Genomic DNA, 14,493 nt, shown 5'->3' on the forward strand with positions numbered 1-14,493 from the left:
TACAGCAGGAAAAAGAAACCTTGCAGAGAAATTTAGACAATATGTTTCAAGGCATTTAAACTAGAAGGTGGGGGTGGTGTATGTATGGAGGACAATCATAGAGACCACTCCCGACAAAAGAAAAGATGTGATATTAAATTATTATTATTATTAATAATATTAAATATTGAGCTAAGGCCAGTACTGGGCAGACTTGCACGGTCTGTGTCTGTGTATGGCCGTTTGGTGGGGGATGGGCTGGGGAGGGCTTCAGTGGCTTGGAGGGTGTAGATGGGCTGGAGTAGGTTTTAACGGAGATTTCGGCAGTTGGAACCCAAGCACAATACCGGGTAGAGCTTTGGATTCTTGCCCAGAAATAGCTAAGAAAAAAAATTAAAACATTTAAATTGAATCACGTTGGGCAGACTGGATGGACCATTCGGGTCTTTATCTGCTGTCATCTACTATGTTACTATGTTAATAGGAAAAAGTTGATGCCCCTGTATAAGACTCTGGTGAGATCTCATTTAGAATATTGTGTATTTCTGGAGACTTCATTTTCAAAAAGTTATAAACTGGATGGAGTCAGTCCAGAGGAAGGCAACTAAAATGATTGTTGGTATACATCATAAGTTGTATGGGTACAGACTTAAAAATCTCAATATGTATTCTTTGGAGGAAAGGCAAGAGAGGGGATGTTTGGTGCATAAATACACATGAGGTGAGTCTCTTTCATTTAAAAGGAAAGTCCAGAGTGAGTACATAGAATGAGGTTAAAAGATGATAGGCTCAGATGTAATCTAAGGAAATTTTTTTTTTTTTTCAGAAAGGGTGGTAGAAACATGGAGTAGTCTCCTGGAAGAGGTGGTGGAGACAAAGACTGTGTCTCAAGTCAGGAAAGCTTGGGACAGGCACATGGGATCTCTTAGGGAGAAGAGGAGATCGCGGATGCTGCAGATGGGCAGACTGGATGGGCCATTTGGCCTTTATTTGCTATCATGTTTCTATAATTCAATGTACAAGATCTCATCACACAGAATGAAGGCTCTCTTCTCCATCCCAATCTATGTTTGTTAGCTCTCACAGTGGTATCTTTCTCTCAGCAACTAGATACTTTCCCACTATCTGCACCAGTGTCAGCCATCATTGAATCTTCTAGAAAACTTTCCACACAATGCTGCTATTGTTTCAAGTGGACTCACTTCACACTCTGGTGTAATTTCCACTCACTGGATCCAATCACTTGTCCTCTTCCATCTGTTCTAGACCATCTCTCTAACTCGGGACTCAAAACTATTTTAATCAGAGTTTATCTCAGTGCTGTTACAGCTTTTCATACACCTCTGGATAAAAGAACATTATCAGTACATCCTCTAGTTTCTAAATTCATGAAAGGCCTATTTCATTCGAAACCACCAATCAAGCCTTCTCCAGTATCTTGGGATCTTAATGTTATATTCTCCACTCTGATGAAGCCTCCTTTTGAACCACTTGCATCTGCATCTCTCACTTGAAAGTAATATTTCTTATATCTGTCACGACTGCACACCAAGTCAGTGAACTTCAAATGCTTGTGTCAGATCCACCTTATACAACATTCTTCCATGATAGGGAGGTGCTTCACATGCATCCCAAATTCTTGGAATTTCATCTGAACCAAATTATAGTTCTTCCTGTCTTCTTTTGAAGACCACATTCTCACACATTAGACTGTAAACATGCGTTTGCTTATTACTTGGATCAGACCAAACCTCACAGAACTTCTACTCAGCTGTTCCTGTCATTCAATCAAAACAGACTTTGAACTTGTATCTCCTTTTGCTATTCTCAGACTGAGCTGACACTGGAAGCCTGAGTCACTGCTCATAAAGTTTGAGCAATGGTAGCTTTAGTAGCTCATCTACATTCCACTCCCGTTGCGGACATCTGTAAAACAGCCACTTGGTCCTCCATTCATACCTTTTACATCCTAGTACTGCTTACAAAATCACTCCAGAACAGTTAGTCAATTTGACCAAGCTGTTTTACAAAATTTGTTCTCCATTTAAACACCAGCTTCCCTACCATCCCTTTTAGTTTCACCAGGCTCATGAGAAAACAACACATTCTCCTATAAGCATGATCCTGGCAGCTAGGGAGTCCCACATGTGTGAATATGCTGCCTGCTTGTCCTAAGATAAAGCACAGTTACTTACTTTGTAACAGGTGTTATCTGAGAAGAGTAAGCAGATATTCTCACAATCCTCCCACCTGCCCTAATTTGCTTCTTAGCTTTTTTACTGAACTGATGGTCCCATGCACAGTATGGGCAGTCATGAGACTTTTCAGTCATTTAAAGTGATAATACATTTTTGCACCATCTGAACTGGGCTCAGTGGATAATGTCACCCACATGTGAGAATATCTGCCTGCTGTCCTCGGATAACACCTGTTACAAGTAAGTAACTATGTTTTTTCTGTGCCTCATTTGATCTAGCCTGCATTAATGCAGGGCAGGGTCCAAAATTGATTGATATTCTGCAGATTTGTGGTTGAAAGTTGGTTCACTTCTAATGGATGTGTGGGACCCAGTTTGCAGGAAGGACGAATATAAATGGTAAAATTTTGAGTGGTGGTTGCAATTAATTACTAATAATGAACATCACTTTGTAAATGTTAAAACTATATATGAAAAAATAATTCAGATTCCATTATTTTAATATTAAGAAAATAATTTAATATGGAGAGGAGAAAGTGAGAGTTTTAATGCTTCTCCCTATGGACATCTTGATACATTTAGAACATTTCTGATTCTTGGGAAAGCAGTGTAGGTTAACCGTATAGAGAAAGGTACTGAAATAAAAACATTGCTGAACTTTTGAAACTGATGTATTAGCTACTTTTGGTCACATGCTGTGAAATACCTAAATGTTTCAACACTGGAAAGCAGCCCATTAGTGACTGAATTAATGCACTTTGAGACTTTTAATTCTTTACAGAGCCTATTTCCATATTTAATTACGGGAAACTCTTAGGAAAAAGTTGCAAAGCACCTTCTTCATCCATTTCATTGTCAACGGGAGTGGCGATTAGTAATTTTTCTTCAAGTTATATTACAGTTCTCACTTAAAATAATGCAGCTCCTTGCTGAGTTTGCTTCAATTAAGTCATATTTTATTTGCTAATGACTTAGCAAGTTGACAATGACCTTGAAGCAGGTATTGTCAACATTTCTTGGCATAAAGAGCTTGGTGATTTAGAGTTATTAAGAGTGCATCAATTTATTCTTCAGTTCATGTCAGTATTTTTAAGAGGCCTTTTAATTCCATTACAGATGGATTTTTTTTTTCACCTGAGTAAAGCTTAGGTTAGTGAGTTAAGTAATATTCAATTTATATTATTTTAATGCACTGATTTAAACTGCATATGCCAGACAATTTTATTAAAATGTCCTAAGTCTCAAAAGAAGGATATGCTCCTTTGGATTAACATTTAAAGTGCTTTTATGGTTGAACCTTAAGTAGCACTAAAACCATTTCATTAGCTGTGCCAAATAAGTGAATATTGGCTTGAAAACATTTATATAGATATATTTCTGCACATGAAGGTATTGAATTACAATGCTAATGAATGTATAAATGTAATTATACCCATTTAGAACAGACATACATAGGAACAAATACTCTGGGCTCCTTTTACAAAGGTGCGTTAAGCGTTTTAGCGCGTGTTTAGCGTGCGCTGAATCAACACATGCGCAAAGCGCTAACGCATCCATAGGATAACATGCACGTGTTAGCGTTTAGTGCGTGATAATATTTATCGCGCACTAAAAATCATAGCGCACCTTTGCGAAAGAGGGGGCTTTTTTTATTGGACCAATATTCCGGCACCTTCTTAACTGGACTACCCATGGTTTTCAACATCACCTCCACGCTGATGACTCCCAGATCTACCTTGCTACACCAGAAATTTCTACAGGAATTTAGACCCAAGTCTCAGCCTGCCTGTCCGACATTGCTGCCTGGATGACCCACTGCTGCTTAAAACTGAATATGGCTAAGAGTGAGCTACTTACCTTTCACCTAAATGTACCTCTCCTCTTCCCCCTCTCTATCTCAGTGAATAACACTCTCATCCTCCCAGTCTCACCAACTCGCAACCCTCGGGTCATCTGACTTCTCTCTCTCTCTCTCTCTCTCTCTCTCTTTTTCTGCACAAATCCAACAGGCTGCCAAACCTGCTGTTTCTTTCTCTATAATATCTCCAAAATACAACTCTTCTTCTCTGAGCACACTACCAAAACCCTTACCCACACCCTTATCACCTCTTGCCTAGACTACTGCACTTTCTCATAGGCCTTCCAAGTAGCCATCTCTCTCCTCTTCAATCCGTTCAAAATTCGGCTGCACAATTTATATTCTGCCAGTCACTTTGCTCACGTCACAGTTCAAACTCCTCTTATTGACTTACAAGTGCATTTACTCTGCAGCTCCTGAGTATCTATTATCTGTCATATACGCCTCCCTAGGAACTCCGTTCATCAGTCAAGTCTTTCTTATCTGTACCCCTTCTCCTCTACTGCCAACTCCAGATTATATTCCTTCTCTTTTACTGTACAATAAGCCTTGAACAGACTGCCTGGGTTACTACGTCAAGCTCCGTCTCTGGCCGTATTCAAATTCAGGTTGAAAGCCCTCTTTTTCAATGTTGCTTTTAACTCCTAACCCTCACTTGCTTGTAATTCACCCATGCCTGAGAACCTCCCTAACCCCCTGCTTGTCCTGTTTGTTTGATTAGATTGTAAGCTCTACTGAGCAGGAACTGTCTCTTGAATGTTTTATTGTACAGCACTGCATAAGTCTAGCAGTGCTATACAAGTGATAAGTAATAGTAGTAAGTTAAGCACCAGCATTTAACTTAACTTGCACTATTTTTATTCAATGGGCCTGAACTAAATGTATAAATTATCTGTTCATATGTATATAATTTTAAAGTCCACCATCACCCTGTGTAAGCTCAGCTCACAAATATACAGATAATATTGGAATCTATGTTCCTTCTAAACAAAACACGTGAGAAATCATTTATACATTCTAGTCACATCGCTCACAAAAATACTTGTGAATCTGGAAAATTGTTGGTTTTTAGAACTTGTTGCTCACATAAAAAATTTTTTTTAGAACTTGTCGCTCACATGAGAAAAAATTTGCATACACTCAGCCAATCCTTAGAGGGAGCATTGACTGAGATATTTAGTGATTTAAATGACCCAATATAACTTGTGTATTTTCTGAAGTACATAGATAATGGAGTTGTAATGCCTGACCAGTTGCCAGTACAAGTTACTTTTGGGTGACTGGTGAACATAAGATACAGGGGATGCTTAAATAGAAAGAAGATGGAAACACAATGTGGCTGTTGAATTGATACCTTGAGGGAGAATAGTGGAACCTGAGCCCATCCTCCCAAAGGAGCTCAGAACAGGTTACAAATCAGATAATCATTTTCCCTATCTGTCCCGACAGGCTCACAATCTATGTAATGTACCTGGGGCAATGGAGGATTAAGTGACTTGCCCAGGGTCAAAAGGAGCAGCACAGGATTAGAACCCACATCCTCAGGGTCCTGAGACTATAGCTTTAACCATTACACCATACTCTGTTCTGTATGGGGTGAGAGAAGAAGAAAATCCAGCATGGGGGAACGGAGTCTGATGTTTATGTTTATTTTATTAATTTGATGAATCGCCTATCCATAATTTACTAAGCGAGTTACAATAAGATATATAAACATATTAAAAAACATACAAATAATATTATATAAAAGGGTAAAAAACAGACTCCTAAACAGACGAAACAAGAACACAAAAGGATAAAAGGGGAAAAGTTACATAGTAAATGTTTTGAAAAGAAGAAAAGGGAACATTCAAGGAAAAGACATAAGGAGGGATGACTTAGCTACACTATTTGAAAAGTATTTGTTTTAGAGACTAAAAGCATCTTTAAAAAGGAAAGTTTTTAATTTATTTTTAAAGAGACTGAGTTCCTTTTCATCTCTTATATATTGTGGTAGAGAGTTCCAAGTTTGGGGGGCCACTATTGAAAACATGTCATGACGTCTGGTGCCTACCACTTTTAAAGAATGGACTACCAGTAATCCTTGCGCTAAAGATCGAAGAGTGCGTGATAAATTATACGGGATAAGCATCCGATTTATAAATGATGGTTCACTCGTAGATAGAGTTTTAAATACCAGCAACAAAATTTTATAAGTGATGCGATGAGTAATGGGGAGCCAGTGCGATTCAATCAAGTAAGGAGTTACATGGTCATACTTTTTACCATTATGTAAAAGTTTGACTGCAATATTTTGAATTATTTGTAAACGTTTCTTTTCTTTTTGTGTTATGTTGATTAGTAACGTGTTGCAATAGTCAAGCTTTGTTATAAAGCTGATGCTGATGCCAGACAGTCTTGTATGGTCTGCATTCCGCATGTGGCAAGATACAGGTGAAGGTTTGACAACTCCACTGTTTGATCATTTTATTGTCATGTACTGTGAATGAGGGAACTGTGCAGCTTAGGAGCTGTCTGCTCCAATCTAAGTTACTCAGACTCTGTCACTCTCACTCGAGATCTTCCCTTCCAGCCCCTCCCCCCCCCCCCCCCCGCCATCAAAATCTTCTAACAATAGATGCTTCAGTGCTGGTATGGGGTGCTTTTCTGTTTAGCCTCCACACTTAGGGTGTATGATCTCACTACAAATCATACTACACTTCATATCAATCTTCCAGAACTCCGAGCAATTGGCAATGCTCTTAAAATATTCCAGAATTGTCTCCTTCACCAAGAAGTGCAATATTCTATCTGAACAAATAAGGAGACATGGAATCTCACTCCCTTTCCATTGGAAGCCATCGAGATTTGAAACTGGGCATCTGCTTACAGCATACTTTTCAGAGCAGTTTTCTTAGCAAGGAAGCAGAACGTCTTGGCAGACAAACTGAGCAGTTTTTCAGCCTCATGAATGGTCTCTCAGCACAACTGTCTGACATTAGATTTTCTTCAAATGGGGAACACTGGACATAGATCTCTTTGTGTCCCCCCCCCCCACCACAACAAACTTCCACAATTGTGCTCCAGGCTCTATATCTCCAACTGCTTTCCGTTGGATGCCTTTCTCATTCATTGGGGGGACATATTCCTCTATACATTCCCTCTGTTACCTCTCATCAGGAAAGCTCTACTCAAGCTTTGCCAGGTATCATGATATTCATAGCACCACATTGGCCATGCCATGTTTATTTTCCTCTCCTTTCATTCAAGAAACCATGCACCCATTTCCTTCACCCCATGTCTGCTTGTTAACAGTAACAGTTTGGTTTCTTTCGCCAACTAAGTTAATGGCAGATAGCACCGGTGCATCCACTTCAACATATGCATTCATAACTGTACGGTATAGGGCTGGCCAGGCAATTGCAAAGAAGTTGGCCTCGATGCCCTCGCTCTCTATTCGGTACCGGCCCAACTTAAATAGCTTCAGAGACTTTACAGTACTGTTCTATCCTCACTCTGTGCTCTTTTAACTCCATTGATGCTTTGTACAAATTCTAATTTTTACCTCGGTACCGTTGCTATTTCTGTGACTCAACTACATCGAACAACATCAGTAAGTCTACTGTCTCCCTTGGTACTGGCCTATCCTCAGCATCACTGTGGTACCTGTCATAAATCTACCTGCCGGTACTGAAAGACCACAGCTAGCAGTCAACATTCATCTTTCCAGTACCAAAAATCCTTGATGTATATGCCCTTACGAAACTTCAGAAGCCTCGGGCTTCAGCTTAAAAAAATCAGCTCAATCTTTTTGACATGCTTCTAGAGAGCATAGCCGGGGTGATTTCCAGAGTTTCCAGAAGAGTACTCATAATCTACTTCAAACCAGAAAGTTTATGGCACGATCAGCTTTTGATACAGTGGTGTGACATCCAGAGCATTGGCTATGTCTTTTGCTATGAGATATCTCACATGGCTGTGAGTCTCTGACATGAACATTAATGAGAGCTCACAATAACATATAAAAGAATGAAGATGGGATTTGTGCCTGGGTTCTATTGTTTAAAGCCCACTGTACTTATCATTAGGCTGTCCCTCTGCTCTGGCCATTTTTGTAGAAATGATGACAGACAGATGTTTTGTGCCTGCTTTTTAGTTGTTCATATTTTAGATCAGGGGTAGGAAACTCCAGTCCTCGAGAGCCATATTCCAGTCGGGTTTTCAGGATTTCCCCAATGAATATGCATTGAAAGCAGTGCATGCTAATAGATCTCATGTATATTCATTGGGGAAATCCTGAAAACCCAACTGGAATACGACTCTCGAAGACCGGAGTTCTTCCCTTCTCCCGTTTTAGATGTTTCATTGTGTAAAACGGCTGTTCATTTTGGTTTTCAGTGCAAGAATGTCCTTCTCACATATTTTCAAACAGTAAATTCTGACTTCTTTCTTGTTGAATTGCTGTGAAATGGACAGCTGATTTTTAGACGTTATGGGCAGGACATCCCAATTCTACCATGGATGTTCTTTCAAAAATGCCCTTCTACATTTCTTATCTGAAACAGAACCTTTACTGAAAACTTAATTGACGTTCACAACAAAAATAACATGTATCTCAACAGGATGTTTCAGCTGAGGATTTAAACTTAATACAAAATCCTTCATCTCTCTCTCTCCTGTAGCTGGAAATGGTTGCAAACAAATTTGTGCAGTACTTCTAATTTGTATCTGTGCAGTGCAGTTGGTAAATTTTACAGGCAAAATGGTTATCAATACTGCTTATACTTACTCTTTAGCTAGCAGCCTGGTTAAAGTTAGATGTCTATAAAGTTAGATGTCACCTGTTCTGGAGATGTTAATAAGCTCAGGAAAGTATGGTCAGTGGGCCTGGGATCTTGGGTGGTGTGGAGATACAAAATGATTACTTAATTACATCTCTGAGGACTTGCTGCTCTGGATTAGATTGATTTATGTTTCTTGTGTGATTTTTAACTTGTCCTATACCCAATTAAGTTCTTTTCTGGCTAATTTATTGCTTTCAGTTATTGTACATTACCTTGCTTTACTGGATAAAAAAGTTGATTCATCAAAATACATAAACATATATTTCTCCTACTTTGCCAAAAGTTTAAAGGATTTAGAGGGCTCCCCAAACTCTCTAAGGATCCAGGTAGGACAATCTTGCTGATTCCTGCACACTTCACTCCCAACAATCTCTCATTTGCAACCAAAGGAAAATCCAGAGGGCTCTCCAAACCCTCAACACCCACCTTTTTATTTTTACTACCGATTACGCCCTTCAGTGCTGATCCTGAGTGGCTCATCAAGGCTAAAAGAGTTTCTTCTGGATCTTACATTTATTCAGGCAGGCTGGAAGGCATGTCCCAAGATAGCACTTGGTCAGAGGTGAGAGATGAGATCTAAGATGCTGTCTCTGTGCAGAAAATATATTTTATAGTTGTGTCATTGAAGATATTGAATGGAACAAAAGCAAATATCTGCCAACTATTTGTCTATCGCTCCAATCATTTTTGTTTTCTTTAGTTTGTATTATTTGTTAAATTTTGTAAACCACATTGAACTTCGGTTATGTGGTATAGAAACGACTTGCTCTGTTCCACTTCTTGTTGAAATTATGATATGACACTCTTGTGTGGCTCAGTTGTAGGAGAGTTGAATTCTAAACACTTCACAAATATATTAATTTAAATTCATATTATATTATTATTTAAAGATTTAGGTCCCATACTTCAAGTTTTTGTGTGCTTTATTAAACAATATGTGGGATTTTTAAAGTATACACTCCTGTATATTTTTTGGGTTGTATATACAGGTGTTTATATATATTTATATGTATATATATATATATATATATATATATATATATATACACTAGTGTTTAAGCCCGTTACATTAACGGGTGCTAGAATAGATGTGTAGACTTTTAGCACAATGGGTCGCTGAGGCGTTTCTTTCTTTCTTACTTTATGTTTATTATCTCTCTCCTTGCCCCCCTTTCTTTCTATCTCTGTCCCCCTGTGTGTCTCTGTCTCTTCCCTGGCCCCCTGTCTCTCTCCCTGGCTGTCTGTCAGTCTATCTTTGTTTCTGTATCTTCTCCCTTCGCGAGTGTGGGGCAGTTGTAGGCGCGCATGCGCACTCCTTCTGGCCACGGACATACGGAACACGCAGGTAGGAGTGCGCATGCGCCACTTAGGGTTTATCTAGTCATTAAGCCCGTTACATTAACAGGTGCTAGAATATATGTCTGTCTGTCTCCCTCCCGCTGACTCTCTCTCTCTCCCTGGCCCCTTTTTTCTGTCTGTCTTTCTGTCCCTCTCCCTGCTCCTGTGTCTTTCTTTCTTTCTGTCTCCCTCCCTCCTGCTGTCTGTCTGTCATTTTTTTCCCATTTCCCTGTGCAGCAGCATTTCCATCCCACTTCCCTATGCAGCAGCAACAGCATTTTCCTCCTATCCCCCCCCCTTTCCTGTTCAGAAGCAGCAGCGGTATTTCCCTTCCCCTCCAGGTCCCTGTGTAGCAGTAGCAGCATTTTCCACCACCCCCCTTTCCCTTCTCTTACCGCGATCTGGCCTGCTCCATTCGGCCCCTCCCCCTTCTTTTACTGCGTTGTCCTGCTCGATCTGGCCTGCTCCTGACCCTCCCATCCGCACCTCCTACCGCCGACAAACCTCCTGGCTCCAGCCGTGTAAGCAGCACTTTAAACATGCTGCTTCACGGCCTTCTACTGCTGATTTCCTCTCCCGCGTCTGTCTTCGATGATGTCATCAGAGACGCGGCAGTGGAAATCAGCAGTAGAAGGGCGCGAAGCAGCGTGTTTAAAGTGCTGCCTATGCTGCTGGAGCCGGAAGGTTTGTGGAGGGTCAATGGGTGGAGCGGGGCTGCTCCCCACCACTCAGTTGCTGCCACTGGAATGCAAAGAGGGCTGCGAGTGTGGGGCAGTTGTAGGCACGCATGCGCACTTCTTCCGGCCACGGACATACGGAACACGCAAGTAGAAGTGCGCATGCGTGGCTTAAGGTTTTATTATATATATATATATATATACATACATACATACATATACATACATACATACATACACACAAGAGGGTGGTTTAAAAAGTTTGGTAAATTTCCATGACATAGCGTCCCAGTCCTTTATGTCAATGATGCCTTTAGTGAGTATTTTGCACAGTTTGACAAAACCTATTTTCCCAACAGAATGAAAAAAACTGGAAACTCGTTGGATTAAGTGCATGGCCCTTGATAGAGACTATATTGTATCACTTGCTTTTTTACCAAACTTTCAAACCACCCTTGTATATATTTTCTATTTATTGATTAGAATATGGCAGTTTTTGGAAGTACATCTGCCATATGTAGTGTAAGACATGGCTTGGGTCCATGAAAAAAACCCCTCATTGTCCTGAAATCTCCAATATAGCAATGGAAAATATCCAGCTTTTGGATAGGCCACCCTTGACAGTCTCTGCTCCTCCTCTGTCAGCAGCAGAAGACATATTAATATGAGTAAGACGTCATCCCCTGCTAGTGCAAGACCAGTGTTGTGGCAAGAGCTGCAAAATCTCATGTAGTCTCATGGTAGCAAGAGATGACATTTTATTAAAATGGCTCCTACTGCCGACGGAGGGGGAAGTAGCTTGTTGATGCCTTGAAGAATTGGAGGAAGACTGTGGAATTGAGGTGTGCCAGGAAGTGGAGTGGGTAGGGCTGGAGGCATGTCTGAAAATCTCCCTCTCAAAAATTGGCGGCTCTGCTAATGTCTTTCTATTTTTTTTCCAGAAAGAAGCACATGCCACTTCAAAGTATAAAGGAGTACATTTTGGTAATCGTACAACAAAACGAACTGAATTCAAGAAATTTGATATACCTGGACCTGGAGAATATGAAATAGATCAGTAAGTGATAACATAGCACACTACATCTCCTTCCATCTCATCTACCCCTCAAATAAGTGACTTTCAGTCTTCTTAGCTTAATTCCGTTGATTTCAAAGGCTGTCATTACTCTAAAAATTCAGGCTTATCCTGAGCTTTTTACCCCCCACTCAGATTTTATTCTGTTTTACTTTGCTACAATAGTTTAATTCACATAAGTTGTCTTTTACAAAGCTGCTCTGCTGAGCAATGCATGCTTAATGCCATGCCGCCCATAGGAATAGAACGGGCGGCTTGACATTTAGCTTACCGTAGCCAAAAAGGGCCTGTTGCTGGGTGCATGCAGCATTCTGTGGTAATTTTTGCATATGTGCATGCTACCCATGTGCTAAAAAATAAGTTTACTTTTTAATGCTAGATGCAGGAGCCCTTACCATCTTCCTAATGGGTGGCAGTAGGGGCTCACAAGCTAATGGGAAAATTGTCATGTGGCCATTAATATGGAAAAATTGGCCATTATATCCCTGTAGAAAAATGGCCTTAGTATGTGGGAATGGCCTGCATAAGGATATGCTAAGGCCATTTTTTTAAACTGCAGTTTGGTTAAAGGTCCCCTTAGTTTTTAATGTTATATAAGAGAAATCAGTTTAGTTTTTCTCTTCTAATTTGAAACAGTTAGCTTTTAAAATATCTTCCACTGGAGCCATAATTTGTCTGTAGCAAATCATAGTCAACCATCTGTTTGTTTAATTTTTTTGGGGTGGGGGAAACTCATTTCCTTCCTCCTCCTCTGTTATAAATAATACCTTTGCTGGTGGAGATGCCAAAGTCCCACCAAACAAAGAGATTTGTTGCTGGAGCCACCCCCTCCTCCACATGTTTCTGTAGGACAGGTAAAGTTCTCCTCGCATATGCTCAGTTTGTGTAAGAATTGAGCATGGGAGGGGTCATGGCTAGAAGCACGCCACCTACTTCCTCTGTCCTCATGTCCCACATGAATATGAGGGGGCAGCTTTGGTAGCAAATCTCTTTGGCTGGTGGGGTTTTGACACCTCTGCCAACCATCAAATGGGTGCTGCAGTTTGAAGAGGTGCCTGAGCCCATAGTTACAAGTTGGGGAAAGGGGTCCAGGCTCCTAAGGCTCCCCCTAATGGCTGTGCTACTAGTCTGTAGCTCTGTTGTGTGAATTCTCTCGAGTGCTGGATGGTGCTGAATCTTGTCATTACATGATATGGTACAATCTACATCTTAGAGGGAGGCATTTTTACATTTGCTGGCATTATTAAATTACCCCATAGGTGGATAACAAAGATTTTCCTGCATCTACAGACTACTCTGTATGGAGAAACACACATTTATACCTGCTTCAAAAACAGCGCAAAGTTGTTCTTCCAATGCAATATGTGTGACATTCTGGACAGTAGGGTATTCTGCAAGCTGTGCAGAAGGAATCTAATTTAATCTAGTCTTTGGTTTATATACCAGGTCATCTCTCATCGGAGCTCAACTTGGTTTACAAATAGTTTACAAATAGTCAGGAGACTAGAGTATATATAAATGATGAATAATAGAGTAGAGTGTTTAAATTAGAAACTATCATAAAATAGAACTTATGTTGCAGGTTTTCAACTCCTCCTCTTTCTCCAGAGGGATCTGCTGCCCCTTTCAATTTTTACTTCAGCGCGCTAGCCAGAAAGTGTCTTTCTGATTTGCTCTGTATATTTCTTTATTATTTTTGGTATTTTTCACAGTTTTTGTGGCTATCAGTGCACCAGAGCATCCCAGTGAGGGGACAACTCTGCCTGCATGGAGAAGAAGCAGACTTGGGTCCGCAGCTGGCAGGTTAATCCCTTTGAGACCTGTTTGGCTAGCCTGCAGAAACTATTGTAGAGCTCAGGGTCTGTATAGCTAGTACTTTAGCTTGCCTCCCGAATTACAGGGGTTTGAGCGCAGGCAGTTAGGCATTCACAGGGGACTCAGTGGGGCTCTTCAGGGTGCCAGCTGCGATCCTGCCTCCCCCACTGTGTGTGTGTGGTTCTGCAGGGGTTGAGGATCAGTCAAACTTTGGTCTGAATGGCAACCTGAAGATCTCAGCGTCTGGAGGACTGGCTGATTAAGGCAAGGACTTTTCTCCTGAATCCAGCTACGTCTTAGAGCTGAGGCAGGCTGCAGTACCTTCAGAGCACATGTCAGAGTGAGTAAGGTTATTACAGTCCATGGGCAAAATCGGGGGAGTCTGTAAAACCTATTTCTGAAGGTTTCTTCCATATCTCCTAGGGTCACCACCTCTAAAATCCTGTTTTTTGAGTCTTCTACTTTTAGTTGAGGGCATTTTTGAGTTGTTTTTTTGGCGCCAAAATGCTGTCATGGTGGCCATCTTGGATTTCCTGATTTTTTTCAAAGTTCTCCAGATCCTTCAACGTACCTTGTTTGGCCACAAAACCAGAAGGGATAGAGTCCTTAGTCTCTTTTACCCCAGACTTTCATGCCAGACTTGAGCTTAGTAGATTCCAGAAGTGCATCCTTGTACCACATGCTACACAGCACATGAAGGGGAGGCAGGAGCATCGGACATAGCCTCCCCT

The 14,493-nt window shown here is 40.8% G+C and overlaps 1 protein-coding gene across 3 annotated transcripts in view; it reads left to right on the plus strand.

Moving 5' to 3' along the window:
• Positions 1-14,493, plus strand: part of STPG2 (sperm tail PG-rich repeat containing 2) — a 538,570-nt gene that overhangs the window by 64,736 nt on the left and 459,341 nt on the right. For all 3 annotated transcript variants that reach the window (XR_004540512.1, XM_033957447.1, XM_033957456.1), the window contains exon 5: positions 11,814-11,929. Coding sequence is in view for 2 of the 3 variants with exons in the window: in XM_033957447.1 (XP_033813338.1) it covers positions 11,814-11,929 (116 nt within the window). In the remaining variant the exon portion in view is untranslated. The remainder of the gene's footprint in view (positions 1-11,813; positions 11,930-14,493) is intronic.

Source organism: Geotrypetes seraphini, chromosome 1, assembly GCF_902459505.1.
Source record: "Geotrypetes seraphini chromosome 1, aGeoSer1.1, whole genome shotgun sequence".
Taxonomy (NCBI): Eukaryota; Metazoa; Chordata; class Amphibia; order Gymnophiona; family Dermophiidae; genus Geotrypetes; species Geotrypetes seraphini.